Below are 17,413 nucleotides of genomic sequence, written 5' to 3' on the forward strand. Positions count from 1 at the left end.
GGTTTTTGAAAAATCATGTAATCAATTAACTATAATAGGGTATCCGTTGCCTACATGCAAACATATTTCTTCTTAACATTGAATTTTAAAGAGTCTACGCGAAAATCAATATTTTATTCAGTATTGACCTTTAAATTTGAAATTACGTATATGCATTTGGATTTAAACTAGAAAGAAATAAGTTTTTTAATGTGATGGATCGATATCAACTTTTGTTCACTTTTATTTAGATCCATACTACGTAAGCGTGCATTCTTATACGCAATCTCAGTATAACTTTGAATCTGTGCAAATGATCTTTCATACTGATTACCTTCCCGTTCGCATTTTTCAGATGTCAATTTAATTTTAGATCAAAAGTAGAGGTTAAACAATGGCAGAAACTGAGGAATATCCATTGAGTGAATTTGGATGCCAATTAAGTATACACGAATCAACTTTAGAAATTGAAAATGAAGAAATGTGTGGTTTGTTGGCTGACTTTAAAGAGGAAACGTGTGATGAGGAACTCAAAAGTCCGATTTTATATGAACTTCCTCCTGGTAAAAAGTATCACCTTTTTATTGCTCATTCGGCCATTGACGGCCAGCAGGCATTAAAGATATGCAAGGAGCTTGAGAGTAGATTTCTTTTAAAATGTATGTTTTTTGATCGGGACTTTATGCCTGCAAAACGAATAGATGAAAATATCCAACAAGAAATGGAGAAAAGTGTCAAAGTATTGCTGCTTTTAAGTCCAGACTTTCTAAATAGCCACTGGTGTGACATGGAGGCTCGATTAGCGGTTCAAATGTCTTTTGACCGAAGCTCTGATTTGAGAATAATTCCTGTACTATTACGGGACTTAGACCCAGACAACGATCTACCACCATTTTTAAAACCCTACGTTTGTATTGATGCATGGAAGGAATATGACTGTACAGCAAAAATCCATGAGGCTTTCTATTATACAGGTGTGTGAGAGGGGATAGAAAACTAGAATATAAATCAAATCTGTACAAAATCCATATGACGACTGCATTTCTCATAAAGTTTTGTATCCTTCCTTTATTATTTTGAGTTTGATGTACTATAAGGGTGTATTTTATTTAGAGGTTTTGCAAGTATCAACAAATAAACAAAAGTAAGTGTTCACATCAACATGTGTAAAGTCGTCGGTAGTGTGTTGTTTTATTATTCATGTGGAAAAATAAGCAAAATTTGCAAAGCCTGTTATTGGAAAATATGACCAATACTACCGGCTTTTGTTTAGCTCAAAAACTTAACTGGCAAGATTTTCATTGCTAAAATAAAGTAATAAGAGGAAGATGACGTCAAAGAGAGGTTGCTTTAAATTGTAGTATGATAATTATTTAATTGGTTAATAATTTTTAATGAACACTCATCTTTTTAATGTAGGGGTGGTTGATGCTGTTCACCAAGCAGAATTAGGTACGTAAAACAATAAAAATATTAATAGAACAAATAATGGTGGGTAAATGCATTATCAAATTCCAGTCACGTTTTCCAAGGCTAGAGTTAGTTGTCTGGCTAGAGTTGATTTGATTCAATTAAGATTAATTTTTGATTGATTTATTTTTTTTATTTATTTATTAATTTATTTTTTTGTTTTGTAAACTTTTCATCACAGAGTCTAAATTTGCAGAGGACAACAGAAGTCAAAACGGTGTACGACTGCTAGAGATGGAGGGAAAACTAGAGAAATCTGCATGTTTCAATGCATCCCATTATGTGTTTTTAGACCTTTCTGACCAAGATCGCGCTTGCTTAAACTCAAATAAGGTCTTTCTATTATATGCAATTTAGAAATTTTGCAAAATGCTGAAAACTTTCCTGTGAGTTTTAATTTCTTGTTTTTATTTACAGACACAAGAACAGCTGGAAAAGATCCTTGATTTTGTTAACTCGTCTTGTGTAATGAGAAACTACAGAATATTTAAAAACGGCCTGTTTCAATTTAGTTTTACCTTGTTAGTTGGTCTGACAATTACTTTTCTCTACACAACCATTGGTTTATTGGATTCATTTGTGGATAGAGATACAGATGGAGTGTGGACTGTACATATAGCACCCGGTGCATTATTTGGAATCGTTTCCTATTTTTTGGTTTTGTTCATCATTAGGAAAGTTCGAAAAAAGGTAATACTATGTTTTTCAAGACCCTATGTGAAATTGAGTAATCTTTCTGAAATTCAAATGTTAACTATAGAATGTCTTTCATAGAAAAATTTATTGATTTCTTAACTATAAATACTTTAACAATCTATCTTTATTTTCAATTGAAACTTGTAGCCAACTTTAAGTGATGTTGCAAAATTATACACAGGTATTTCGATATAAAAATTAATTTTTATTCATTCTTCAAATATTGGACTGGTTTCTTAAATTTATGCAAGTATTTCTTTTATTGTGAAGTTCTTTGCTTTACTGTCCAAATAATTCAACAATTGTCAGAAATGTCCGTTTTAAAATTTTAAAAAACATTATTTAGGTGATGTCATGTAAATAAATATTAATTACTGTTGCTTCTGTACAAGGTTTAAAAAAATGACATACGTGTATATTATTATTTTCAACAACAATTTTAGTTAAGTACCATAAATGATTCTATGTTGCTAATATTGCAAAACATCCTTAACTTTTAAGATTTATTTTTTATACAAATTGAAGCATTGTTACACAATCTAAAAAGTATTGTTTCTAATGACCAATATTAACGTTGATACAGCTTGCATAAATATAATCAAAAACTTTTTAAAAACAACAACAACAACAACAAAACATGCTTTTAGCAAATTTTCAATTGATTAGGGAAAATCAAATCAGTGAAATTCTTGGAAGAAATAAGGAAAATTATTTTCAAATATGTAAGGTTGTGATATTTTTGTATTTTGGTTATCAATAACATTCTCTAATACACAAAATACTTTGGAGAATATGTGATTATGCAAGCAATGTGGATTGTGTATCATGAATTATGATTTCTATATTACATGTATTACAAAGTATTTGTTTAAAAAACATTTAGCTCATCAAAGTCCTCAGCAAAACTATTTGGGAGAAGAATATGAAGTACTTTGCTGACAGTTTGTGTCTCGTACTTATAGACGTCACTTACTTAAAAATACCAAAGGTAATGCAGCATGAATGAACCTCAATGATTGCAAAATAATAAATAATTTTTCTTTTGATTTTCTGATTTAATTCGGAGAATTAAGAGAATCTCTTTTTGCTTTAATTATTTACATTCTATTACCATATTAGTTTTTCCCGGGGTTTTTTTTTTAGCTTGTAACTATACGCTATGACATAACGGCTTGTCAGGTAAGATATAAATTAATCGTAAACTTTTTTTTTAGTTCATGTTTGAAATAATATCGCAAGTGTTTTGCATTGAGGGTTTTTTATAAATTCAATTTACAGTTGAATTTTTCAAATTTCAATTTTAGTAGAACAGGGTCAAAATAATGGATGAAAAAAATAATCCTAAAAGTTCTTTTGAAACCAAATTGCTATTTATGATATTTTACGTATTGTTTAATGGTTTTCCTAGGAATACACTTGCCTTCTTTTAAAAAAGCAGAGAAAATTGAGCAGTGATAGTGATGCCGTTAATGTAAGTAAAAGTGATTCCATGGCAGATTGATTGACATATGGTGATGTCAGTGTTTTCAATATTTACTTAAATTTATTAAAATCTGCCCCCTCTCTGTAGATTGTTGTCTCCTTTCAGCAAGAAGCTAAAGATTTGATTTTGAAGAAGCTTCAGGAATGGAACGAAAGAGGAAGTTTGGTAAATTGGGCTTCTTTGGAAAGCGAAGCATATAATAGACACAATACTTGGTTGCGAAAATCATGTGTATGCCAAGTCTTGGAAAGATATTTGATAACACAGATCAGAGATACTCAAAACTCAAAGTACATGTAACGAAAGTTGCTTTCATATCTGTTTGATATTTTCTTCATGTCTTGTTCTCCAATTACTATAATATGTGATATGTATAATATTGCGATTGTGAAATATATGTTGATGTCTGAAAATTAAAAAGGTGTTTTACAACTTTTTCAAGTAGTTTTCTAAAGTTCAAACTCGTTTAATTCTAATGATCGACATCCAATACAGTATGGACAGTAGCTGCAATAATGTAGCCCTCTCCCGATTTTTTTTTTTTTTTTTTTTTTTTGGGAGAGGGCTACAACTCCATAGGATCTCCGTAATGGTGCAAGTGCGGGAGTGATTCACTCCCGCAACGATTTCGTCTCATATCGTACATAAATGACAATAACATTTGCATTTCTTACCTGAACTCAAATATTGTAGATGTCTATGGTATAAATTAATCCAAAAATATCAAGCATAGTCTATATTTCGGTTATTTTCCGTGTATGTCAACAACGAAAGTTGAATTTGTCCGCCATGTTTACTGACCTTGACCGGTTTTATTTTGGGACAGCCAATGAGAATTCAGGAGCGGATCTTGAACTGAATATAGGAATTCCCCTATTTTAAACATAACTAACGCGGTAAATATGAATTTTCCATTATATACCATTTCCTTAAATGATGTTTTAGTGATATAACGAGGTAAGATCGATTATTTACACTGACATTCACGTTAACAAGCCCATCAAAACTCCAAGCGTACATCCCATAAAATCACGCGAGAACTGTCATGGCTGCTGAAAAAGACGACTGGTAAACATGCTGATGTGTTTTATCTGGTTTTGGTTTATACACGGTTAGTTTGTTCAACCTGAATTAAAAAATCATTTTATCTAAAGGAAGTCAAATATAAAATCGATCTTTTTAGACCGAAGTCAGCCGCATTAAAAAAATTAATTTTGCACCATTACGGAGATCCTGTGGAATTGTAGCCCTCTCCAGTAAACATCAGATATAAAAAATCGGAGAGGGCTACATTATTGCAGCTATATGGACAGGATTACAAAGACATAATTTTCTATGGGAGGAGGGGGGGGGTATGCACGGAAACGGAAATGTTCTTAATCTGCTTCTTGGGTGTTTTTACGTGAATAATAGCTATTTTAAACATTATAATTTTGGCAGCATGGGTTCACGTATTTGTTTTGCAAGTTGGCATTTTAATTTAGTTGTCATAATGGAAATCTGGGAACTCGTCGAAGACTATGCTAACATGCTAACCATAAATACCGTATATCCGATAATTTTCGCTATGATCTTATTTTCGCGATGTCTTTTAAATCGCAAATTATTGAATACGCAGAAACTATATTCTGTATTATTTTCTATAAGAAATTTTTTAAATCGAAAAAATGACTGGCGCAAAATGAAAATGCTATTAATACATTTTCCCCATTTTCGCAAATTTTGTGACACGCGAAAAAAATCGGATATACAGTTACATTTCACTTGATAGGCGAGGTATGCGTGTATATATGTGAATACTGAAAGTATCATTGACATTATATTGATTCGAATGTTTTATATGGCCAAAAAAAGTATAGTAAGTTTTTTTTTAATAAGATACTAATTTGAATTAACAAAGATTGTTATTTTAATTTAAAAATGTTGTTAACATCAAATTTATTTGATTCAATAGAACCAGTTAAATGAAACATTTATTAATATGTTAACAAACAGAATCTTACAAAAAAAATGACAAACTGAGAAATGTAAACATGTAAGTTCGATATCTATAAATACAAATTGAGATATGAAATCATTCATTTGTTTTCCAAAAACAGTCTATCATGCATAAAAACATATACATGTAACAAACTGGATATAAAAATAAAAGATGCATTACTATAAAGACACGTCATAGAAATGATAGAATTAGACAGTTAGTTACATGTAAAGAGTTTATATTTTAAAAGCCTTAAAACATTCAGCAATCGCTTAAATTCTATATAGTATATTTTTGATATTTCAATTATATGTATTAAGATAGGAAGTTTAGTAACGGGAACAAAATTGAAATCTTAATTTGGTGTATACTGTGGAATCATCATTATTCGTGGGGGACCAATGTTCGTGGATTTCGTGGGTAACCCTTGCCCATGAATATACATCCCTACGAACCTATACACAATCATTCGTTTAATATTCATTAAAATTATCCCGAACTTGCAAGTTAGTAAGTACGAACATTAACCCCCCCCCACCACCACCACCATCCCAGAATAAAAATGATTCCACAGTATACTGCATGTACATCATTTACTTTCTATGACTTTCAAGACCAAGTAAAACAGGAATACCAATTTTCGTTTAAATATATCCCAAAATTTATACAAAGTAATAAACTGACTTTGAATGCGTTACCTGAACATAATGTTAAGTAGTGGCGAGTACTCAGCACCAAAAATGAAAAAGAGAGAGAAGGGGGGGGGGGGGGGAGAAAGAGATAATTTATTGTTCTTATTACATGAAAATCAAATATCACATATGAACGTATAAATAAAACAAACAAGATGCACGTTGTCACTATCTCTTCAACAGTCGCCTGGCCTGAACTCTTGCGACCTTCTTCGTTTTATGGTTGGTCCTTCAATGTTTCACAGTGTTTCAGCTTACCGTCAATTTAACCGGAACAGCTGCGTATTACATTTGCAATTCATAGAAAAGAATCTCTTATCAGTTTTGATCTTTTGCATTTGCAGTGAAATAAATTTCCGCAAAAATGGAAAAGATTTAAACGCATTATCTCGGTTTTGTGTTATGGTGCGGTAATATTTTCTTTGACGCTATCAATTCTTTAAATCGGACAGAAAACCTTTGGCCTAATTTCAACTATATGTAACTTCTAGAAGGCGGGACTTAGATGTAGTTATATATACAATAACTTCTAAAGTAGTGTTCAATAACGTCTCAGCCACAAACATGAAACTTACACATTATTTTTAGGAACATTTTAACTAACAAAATTTTATTCGGTCATGAGAAATAACTTTGATTTTGAACCTCCATGAAACCAGTAATCTATACTTCTTACATATAACAATATCAGTAAAATAGTATGGAAAATCGTGAGATGTTGATTGATGATTGCGCTGAGCATTTGTAAAAAAAAAAAAAAAAAGTTTCTAGAATACACTGAAGCTTTAAAAACCTTTATGAAACTTAGCAAAATGTAATGCCAAGAACTGCATTTGGATATAGTACTAGTATGTTCTTAGTATTTATGTTTCTGAAGCTATAAATTAGACTTATGTAACACCATTGCTTGTAACTAGTCGTGTAACCCCTGTAACCCTGTATTAGAGAACGCATTAATTATCAAAAAGGATAAGCTCAGTTTATAAAGTTAATCCCTCTCTGCTCATGAGTTTTCCCCTGACCCCTATGCTGTTGACATGGTTGACCCCACATAAATTTAACACATGTATGCGATTTAATTGTTGTAGTAATGTTTATGCAACCGGGTTACAGAACTGCCGTATTGGAAATTTGCATAACTAAGAAGTTTGCATATTATTAAATGTCTCGCGATCGAACCAATGGAATAAAATTCTACTTTCGTCCCTAGTGGAAAGATGGCAGCAAACCGATTATAAATCGGGATCGGCATACCATGATCGAAGTGTAGGTCTACCTCGAAACATGGCAGCAAGAAATGTCACACGCTACGTTTTACCACGCTTCGCTTCGGTTTTCCAGCGATTCAATGCAACGACAGCCCCATTAATTATGAAAAGAAGAGCTCTGTATAGGCCTGAGCACAGCAGACTTTTCACAACTTCGCCAAAGTCCCTGGAAAAAGAAACGTAAGTAGGCTTAGATAATTTCTCGTAAATGCGGACTTGCTAAGTTCAACGATCCGAATCTACATTTAACTGATAGCGCCCCTGTAATGTATTTTTATGCTATAGAAATTTCTGTGTATTTTGTATATATTATAAGGTCGGCTTCTTATATTGCATCAAAACAAGTTATGCAACATTGGTACATTATTTCGAATTATCTCTAGTAACATGCTAAGTCATTGATATCTTCATTTGATAGCTGCTTTTTTTTTTTTACATTATTCTTGGGTGGCTAGCTATAGGAATTTTTTATTAAATTATCTTTACTTTTCTAGTGTTTATTTTTTTACAATAGAACAAAATATTTTTTTTTACATTAAAACACAATGTTATTTTCTGCTTACATGTACATGTAATTCTCTTCCCAAAGATATTTGTGCAGCACATTTTCATAAACTTTATGATATTCATAAATATCACAGAGTTTTTATGATGTGTATGCAACAATTTTCAAAACTAAGAAGATTTCTCTTTTGAAACGCCCCCTCAAAATTGTCAGATTTTAATACACACCGAGCTAACAATAAAATTTAAAGGTTAAAAGGGAGTTTGCGTTGCAAACCACTTGAAAGTACCCGAATGATAATGTTAACAAATTGTGCAAGGTGTCTTGAGTACTTCCAAGTAGAAAAAAGATGTCAACACTCAACAATTCCCATTTTAATTTCCATAAGGAATTTTTTTTCTCCGGTTGAAAATAGACAAAGTGACCATGACAATGACAAGTGTCAATGAAGAAATCTTAGATTATAAAGTCAGTAAGCAAATATTTGTGTAATATGATTTTATTAATCATGCGTTTTGTTTAGAAGAATGATTTTAACGACAGTTAAATATACTGGTAGTTTGAAAAATTCAAATGAACAGTATCATATAGATATGTAGATGTTTTTGTTTTCATCTGAAAACATTATATATAATTTATATAATATATGAATTATATATAATGTTTTCATAAATGTTGATTTCCCATTCCTAAATACTCTTTTAATTCTCCCTAATTTTAAAAATGACCTAATTTTCCAAAAATTAGACTGATAGAACCTTGAAAATATATATTATATGAACTAAATACTTTGACTCTTATTTATCAGAGCCTATATAAGCTTCCTTGATCGTGATGGGGATAAGATAACTGCCAGCGTTAAAGTGGGTGCATCTTTTTTGGATGCTGCTATAGACAATGATGTAGAACTGGAAGGTATTAGTCTTTGCATTCCTTATAAGGAGTGTCAGCTGAATCACTGGGTGAAATCAAAATCTCTGTTATACTATACATGTTATATAGTTGTGTTTCAACATGAATTGTTTACACCTATAGTTTTTGTACCATACATAAACTGACTTTCCTTAGCTATATACACATGCTCACATTTGAATCTCTGCTATAGTTTTAATGGTGACATAATCAAATAATGAATCTTTAGTCATTGAGAATAGTCATTTTGGGTTTGATGATTTTAATTAGACGAGACAACCTGATAGGCAGTAAGTTGATACATGTATATTGATCAATCCATATATACATGTAATACCAAGTTCAAATGCTAAAATTATAACCTTTTGGCAATTAAAAGATTCATGCAAGACTTTGATACTTTTAGTGGCAATAATGAATAAGATGATATAAAAATATTATGATAATATTGTAAGTAAAAATTTTGTAACATGCTTAATGCTTCATCAGCCAGTATTCTTTTGCAGTGTGATGGTACATTTTATCATGCCTGATGGCAGTAAGCAGACTGCTAAGACCAAAGTGGGAGAAAATCTTCTGGACATTATTGTTGACAATGATATAGATATTGATGGATTTGGTTAGTTTGTTAAGCATGTATACTCTAAGACTCAAATTTATACATTTGCTTTTTGTGCATAATTTTTTAATCTAAATTTTGGAAAAACTTGAAATAATGTAAGTTTAGTTTGCTTTTACAGGTTTAAAAAGAAAAAAATAATAATTATATTTACAAATTTTTTTGTTTAAAAATGAGCCACATGAAATTTTAGGAAAAAAGGGGAAAAGTGAATTCAGCTGACATTTATGCTTAATTTTCCATAAAAGATGAAGTTTTGGTCATGTAGGGAAATCCTGTGATTATTATTCCTGGTAAAATAGAGGTTTAGTGGCTGACTGGTGTGTTATTGATCTGTGACAGGTGCTTGTGAAGGAACCCTGGCGTGCTCCACATGTCATCTCATCTTCAGTAAAGAGGACTACGAGAAAATCAAAGACAAGCCCACAGACGAGGAACTGGATATGCTAGACCTTGCGTATGGCCTTACAGATACGTAAGTTTCAACAACAGAAAAATCAAAGTACTGAAAGTACTGTTAGACGGTGGCTTCGTTTGAAAGTGGCATATTACATGTAACAATGAAAGATGTATGATAATTATTGTTGTCGAAAACCGCGGCCAATATCGTATACATGTACTAATACTTAACGCTTACTCGCACAACTGGTCGTGAGTTTCCTACATGGATGATTCTGTGGAAATCGTAGCTGTGATCTCAATCCACACTTTACAAATGCTGTGTCTCTTGGTTGTCATCTTTTGGGGAAAACCCAAAGATTTATCACAGTAGCCTTTGTAGTATAGAAGCTTGTATAGATCTATATTTTGTATCTATATGTTAGTATCTATATCAGTTGACAACCCGTTTTCGGTAATACTATGTATTTTGATTGCCCCAGAATGACTTTTTTCAATTAAATATATATATGATATGTTATGATACAAGTTTACAAAATGGTAATTTCTAACTATATTCAGTTTGAAATATTAAAAAAAAAACGATAAGAAAAATATAATAAATCTTTAAGTTTTGTTGGTATCAAACCCACAACCCCAAAACCCAAGTTCTATAAAGTGTCCTAATGTCAGGTGCTCTAACCACTGAGCCATTTCATTCACAACAAAGTGAGTTGTTTAAATGCTATATGAGAAGTTGACCACGAATTTACGGACTTTTCTAAAACGTTCAACAGTTGAGCTACAAAATGACATTTTTAAAACTGAAGTGGGTCATCTCTCCACATTTTTGTTGAGAAAAATCGGTTTAAATTCCATTAAACCACATTTAGACTGTGACAAAAAATATGGAGCTCAGACCCACTCTATGAAAGAAAAGGCATTTAAGTTATAAATGTACATTATTTGGAGGTGTTGACACACACGCGCCAGTTTAAATCAATATATTGCAAGTATTTAAAATATTTTAAGGTTACAACCCGATGTTACGTTAAATACACATTGTTTTTAATTATTTTTTTAAAAAGAATAAGATTTTATGATATTTTAATTTTGCCGTATCTAATCATTCCTTATATAGGCATTTTACACGCCTTATTCACCCACCTTCTTTGATTTTATTCTTTGCATGTACTAGACAATAGATCTAGGGTTCGCAAATCCCGGCAATATTTTCGGAATGCTATAGTTCTGTAGCTCAGCAGAATTCTACAGTCATCTATGAAGCACATTTTTTTGCCTTCATGATTCATTATTTATTGCAAATATAGCATGGATGTATACGCTACGCCCGATGTAGCATTGCGTTAAGTGATGACACTTTCTAACCTGTGTGTATTTCAATTGCGAGTCGACAACAAACTGGCGCATTATTTGTAAACGCATGTTGACAAAATGCTAACACTTGGAAACAAATGTCGAAGAAAGTTCATAGTAGAGTTGTACTCGCGAGTTAAAAATTTTTTGCGAACAAACGGGGCGATGTTTACGTACATATGTAAATAATGTTATCTGTTAGTGAAAAAATGCCCCCAAAGCCCTAATACATTTAGCAGGGACGGGCGCATATGAATTAAAGTCACTATTTGTACTTCGCTCATCGAATTGCGTTATTCAAATCATTGTGAAAAAATTCGACAGAAACTGTTTAGTTAACAAAATTATCATATCTTACATTACCGTTCACAATGTACCATAAATGTATATGGAATATCGCATGAGTTGAACCGATTCTTTTTTCTCACAAAAACGCTACTGTAGCGTTTGCTGCAAATTAGAGATACGCGAGCTGATCGATGACACGCCGTGAAATCCAGAAGACGTTTTACAGCAAATGTCTTTAATCCCTTATTTGCTTACAAAAATCTGAACTGAAAATCTTTGAAACATCGTAAAATGTAGTTTATATACATGTAAAATGGCGACTCGATTTGCACGTGAATTTTCCAATCCGACGTCGATTAGCGTGTTTGAGAGAAAGTCAGCAGCAAGTAAAGCGTCAACATCAGTAGTAAATATTGTCTGATGAATATTGAAGTGCCTGTAATAAAAATATTACAGACTGGGTGAGGTACAAATAAGGTACATTGTAAATCACAGGTCAATCCAAATTTAAACACATTTGTATCGTAAATTTTAAGTTTTTTGTGTGTTTGAAAACACATGCACACTTGTAGAAGAAAGTGTGCCATTGATCGGTTGAAGTTAAAAAAAATGTAATTTATGTGATATTTATGTAATATTCATTGTCAGTATCTGTTGTGAATTCTTTGGAATAAGCAACAACAAAATAAATATTCTGCCTCAACTAAAACTAATGCGTTGAAAATGACTGAATTTATCGATGAAGCATAATTGCTGAAATATGAAATGGCAAACCAGTTTAAATAGTGTTTCTGACAATTGTTTACATCATAAAAAAAACAAGAAGCAATTATTGTGAGATCTCTTGACAAATTATCGCAGTGATATAGTTTAAATGCAGTCCTGATACAGAGTTAAACGTCACAACTGACATCATATAAATGTATGTACAAAATAATAAGCAGCTATAATGCTTAATATATCTGATAAGATGAAAATTAATTCTCATACTGAAATCGACACATAGATAAAACATTGCCTGTAACACTGCATACATGTACCTAACAGAGTTATCGTTCCTTATCCGCTAGGGTCCCCGTGAGAAATACTCTTCCGGTCAGGACCGTAGCAATAGACCGTGGCTATTTATAGCCACCGTCTAAAAACACTCCTACTCAACTCAGAGTCATTCATGTACTTAATTAAATTTGAATTGATCCATGAAATCAAATCACAATAAATGTTAACTGAAGTAAGAAACAGGACAAACATTTGTATTTATGTTACAAGATCCATGAAAATTTATGCCAGTGAATGTTAATGAAACCATGTACAGTATCTGTTTATTGATGTGTATTGTACATGTGTTTCCTAGAGATACACACCAATCAATCTGATTAAAATCAGATCCTTGATCCACTCCTTTCTTTTTTTTTATCGTCACTACAGAGGACAATTAAAAAAATAAATAAAGGAGTGGATCAAGGATTTGATTTTAATCAGATTGGCAAACCATTATGTACACATTGTACTTGGTAAAACATGCTAGACATACCTTTTTCTTTTTTACAAATCTTTTATTTTTATGATTATCCATATAACCATAATATGAATATGAATATTATATACATGTATATCTACATGTAACACTTATCTATATGTACATTGAAATTCAAGCAAGAGAGGTTAAATTGAATGGGTGTTTTAGGATTTATCCTGTTGTATGCTATATGTAGTTAGTTAACATTTAAGGACGAACGTATTTGCATCCTATACATGTATATCATAACATTTTCTGGGTTATCACATGTTCTGCAGTATAGCTGAAAGTGCCAATATACAATATGGGTAAAGGATATATATATTTATTATATTTATTATACGTCTGTGTTAATTTTCTATGTACCTTAAATAACATCGAAGGGGGGGTGGGGGGGGGGGGGGGGGGGGGGGGGGCTGGCGTACTATATAACTTCAATTTCAATCCTACTTTCTTTATTTTCATATCAATTATTTACATGCTCCCAAAAAATTACTTGCTGCGAGAACCCCCCCCCCCCCCCCCCGATGCTACGTGCCTACACACAAAAATTTGCACTAGTTTATTCTTCCGTTATTTTACTACTGATATTGGTACTTTACTTGTCTCAAACTTTCTCTCAAACAAGTACCGGTAAACAAACTGCACCACTTCACTTCACGGGGATGGTGATGTTGTTTAAAAGAATATCGGAGGCAAGTAAAGTGTTCATATCTGAAGTAAAATATCCCCATAAATTTTTTTGAATTGAATGTTTTTATAGAATGTGTTCAGAAAAAAAGTTAAAAGTCCAAAACTAGTGCATTTTTTTGTGCGCCGTAAATTGAAGATTTTTACTAAGGAAGGCACTGTAGCTTCCAGGTTTTCTGTCCAATCTTTTTAAGACTGGAAGCTACAGACCTGCTGTTATAATTTTTTTACCATAAAAACAATCTGCATCACAGACAAGTGAAGTTTTCTGATTATTCAGACAATGGGAAGTATATTGCCCCCCTCGACAGCAATATCTCTCTTGGCTTTGCTTCATGAAATAGTTGCTGTATCGGGGGACAATAAACTTTGTCATCGTCCTCATAGCCAGTAAATAGGTATATTATTATATATGTATAATCATCACAGCATCTTTCCTATAGATGTACCGGATGCTTAATTTTCTCAGACAATAACGAGTTATCTCTCTTTGATCAGGTCCAGATTAGGCTGTCAAGTGATTGTTACCAAGGAGATGGATGGACTAGTCGTTAAAGTCCCATCTGGTGTGGCGGATGCTAGGAACCCTTCCTGACCTCAGTACCTCTATAGGATATAATCAGAATTCTAGAACCCCTTCATTTTTAGAAGTGGATTTAATTTGATTTAATAAAAAAACAACTGAATAAACTTAACAATGACACACAACTGTATCATTATATAGACCCCATCACGGTAACTGTAGTACTCCCTTTTGCAGGTCAAAATGACAAAATTTGGTGAAATATGATGTAACATCAGTTGTTTCAATTACGTGATTTAGTTATCTACTTATTAAAACTTCGGAAAGTATATCAATTCGCCATGCAAGAGGACGAAGCACAGTTACCATGAAGGGATCTATTGTGAATCAAATATTTACATTCAATGTTAGGTTTTATGATGTATTATTTTATATAAAATGAAGATTATTGCCCTAATAGATGTATTTGAAATTTAGATTGCTTAAGTGTCATGCAAAATAGGAAATTGTTTAATTATTTATGATACCAAAATGACATTGATTGCCATTAGTTTTTTTCAGTTAAAAGAAATCAGAGATTTTTTAGACAGAGGATGCAATAAAGGTTTTATTTTGTTGTAGTGAGTCATGCAACTGATAAATTGCAACACAACTTCAGGAATAGGAAGTTTTTGTATGATCAGGTATTCATCTCACATGTTTATATAGAATCTTATATTATTACTGTTTAGTGTACTTGTATTTGATAATCAAACTGTATACTCTTCATTTACATTGACATTCTCTGTAACTTCAGAATGTTTCACTATTGATTGTTAAATCTTATAAAGAATAACAAATCAACTTGTTGATGTTTACACATTTATTTGGATTAGAATGTAGATAGATACATGTACAATTATATCTTACCCATTGCACTGGTTAAAGATGAGTTATTGTGAGAGAAGATACATGTATATATATTTCAATAAAATTGTGTGAAATGATCCATTTGAACTTATTTTAGCAGTTATCAACATTTTTCAGTACTTGTTTGGTTATGAGATTCAAATGTTCTGTTAGAACAAGCTGCATCAGCTATTACTTTAAACTCCTTTGCATCAAATTACAGAGTTATTGCTTTGATTGCTGATGGGGGAGAGGGGTCATGCTATATCCCCAGCATCAGCATCTGGCTTAAGTTTTTGGAGCAAGTCCTATATTTTAAGTTATTACTGGTCCTAACTTCACCAATTTTGCTTGGATGGTGCATGAGGAGATACTGAAGAGCTAACAGAATTGGATGTTGAATCTGAGCCTTAACTTTTGATGCTAGAGGAAGTATAAAGTGTTTTGGAGCTGGTTAACGTATCCAAGTTTTTACTCTTCCCTTCATTTTATTTTAATAGATGTTGCATCTTATGATACTTGTGAACTTGACAGGCTTTGTTGCTATTTAATATCTGAGCCATAGGTTTCGATTTCTGGAGGAAGTTAAGATTTCTTGGAGGAGTTTGAAAGTTATTGAAACAGGTCTCCTTTGATGCTCTTATGTAAATTATATTTGGTTTCATCTTGAAAAAGCTTAGATACATAAAGCTGCATCAGATTTGTAGCTCCCTGAATAAAGTTAATTTTTCCCGTAAAGCTACATTGTACCTACCTGCAGCTATATCCCAGGACAGATGAAAGTTGAAAACAGGTTTCAATGTTGTTGCTTGTCTTAACCAAATATGGTTTTATGGTTCATGCGTATATGGATATGAAACATGAGGCTAGCTACAAAACATTTTTATGTCGTAATAATTTCTGTAAATCTCTCCTTCTATGTCACCCATTGATTATGCTATAACATACCATTTGGCATGCATGAATCAAGAGGAGGCCAATGATGGAAGGGGGGGGGGGGGTCATTGTACATTACTTTTATATATAAATTTACCAAAACCAGAATAATGTCCCCCTCGACAAACAAAATTAACTCTCGGACACCCGCTCTCAGATCTGCACATAAATTTTATATGTAGAGTCCCAGTTTATAAATTCATGAGGAAGACATGACATTACTGGTGTTGACACTTATTATATCGGTGACAAAGTTAAACTAGTTGTTCGGTCTAACCGGGTTAAATTGACACATGTAGATTAAATGTAAATGTTCAGGGTTAAACTTGTTATTTATATCTAAGGACGATAGGATGGCGATGTTTTGTTTGACTTTTGTGTTATCCATTTTTTTGCCACCTTGAAAGGTCTGTCCAAATGGAGTTGCAATACTAGTAATCCCGATCTGCGCTGCATTTTTAGCTCATCTGAACCCAAGGTCCACGTTAGTTTCTTCTAATCACCACTGTCCATCTGTAAACTTTTTATATTTTTTACCTCTTCCCACACTGAGCCAATTTCAACCAAACTTGGCACTGTTCATTTTCATGAAAGCGAGTCTAAATTGCTAAAATTACGGACAAAAACTTTTCAAACATGCAATGATGAATAAAACAATGTGAAAAGATGGTGTCTTTAAACACTTTTTCTGTGTAATCTCTGTTCAAGAGAAACAAACATTTACAACAAAAGGTTTGTTGTATTGTATGGATCGATATTGGGGTCAAGAAGTTGTTCAAAGATCAGCATATGAATATTTAGGAGGGAGGGTTTCAAATTAGATTTTTCTTTTCAAGAAATATATAGATAAGATATCAATAATTGATGACATTATCGTGTAAGCGTCCTGATATCGGGTAGATTTTAATAAGGAATAAAGAATCATTCTTTGAGTATTATGAGGTGATAATTTTGGTCGGGGCGTGATCAAATCCAATAAAGCCCGAAGGGCTTTATGATAGATTTGATCACGCCCCGACCAAAATTATCACCTCATAATATTCAAAGAATGATTCCTTATTACTTATATTTATATAATCTTAGGCCATCGTACGATTAAATAATTAAATATAAATAAACAAACCCCGCTGGCGCCTCGATTTGGCGTCGTTTGTATTATGAGTTATATAGTACAAAATCGATACGTAGTGTTATCACAGGCAAAGACAC

General features: G+C 32.4%; 2 protein-coding genes across 3 annotated transcripts; both read left to right on the plus strand.

Moving 5' to 3' along the window:
• Positions 1 to 284: 284 nt before the first annotated feature.
• On the plus strand, positions 285 to 4,045 carry LOC128185063 (uncharacterized). Its single transcript, XM_052854733.1, has 8 exons — positions 285 to 953; positions 1,399 to 1,431; positions 1,631 to 1,782; positions 1,867 to 2,139; positions 3,029 to 3,133; positions 3,289 to 3,324; positions 3,554 to 3,616; positions 3,734 to 4,045. The coding sequence occupies exons 1-8, from the start codon at positions 374 to 376 to the stop codon at positions 3,926 to 3,928; spliced, it is 1,437 nt and encodes a 478-aa protein (XP_052710693.1). The 5' UTR covers positions 285 to 373; the 3' UTR covers positions 3,929 to 4,045.
• Positions 4,046 to 7,515: 3,470 nt separating this feature from the next.
• On the plus strand, positions 7,516 to 15,367 carry LOC128186168 (adrenodoxin-like). Of its 2 annotated transcripts, none has more exons than XM_052855918.1 (4): positions 7,516 to 7,749; positions 8,883 to 8,989; positions 9,948 to 10,080; positions 14,356 to 15,367. In XM_052855918.1, the coding sequence occupies exons 1-4, from the start codon at positions 7,586 to 7,588 to the stop codon at positions 14,450 to 14,452; spliced, it is 501 nt and encodes a 166-aa protein (XP_052711878.1). In that variant the 5' UTR covers positions 7,516 to 7,585; the 3' UTR covers positions 14,453 to 15,367. The 2 variants fall into 2 exon arrangements, with proteins under 2 accessions (XP_052711878.1, XP_052711877.1); XM_052855917.1 differs by lacking the exon at positions 8,883 to 8,989 and adding an exon at positions 9,493 to 9,605 and having other exon boundaries at positions 7,538 to 7,749.
• The last annotated feature ends 2,046 nt before the right edge of the window (positions 15,368 to 17,413 follow it).

This window comes from Crassostrea angulata, chromosome 5 (assembly GCF_025612915.1).
Source record: "Crassostrea angulata isolate pt1a10 chromosome 5, ASM2561291v2, whole genome shotgun sequence".
NCBI classification, from domain to species: domain Eukaryota; kingdom Metazoa; phylum Mollusca; class Bivalvia; order Ostreida; family Ostreidae; genus Magallana; species Magallana angulata.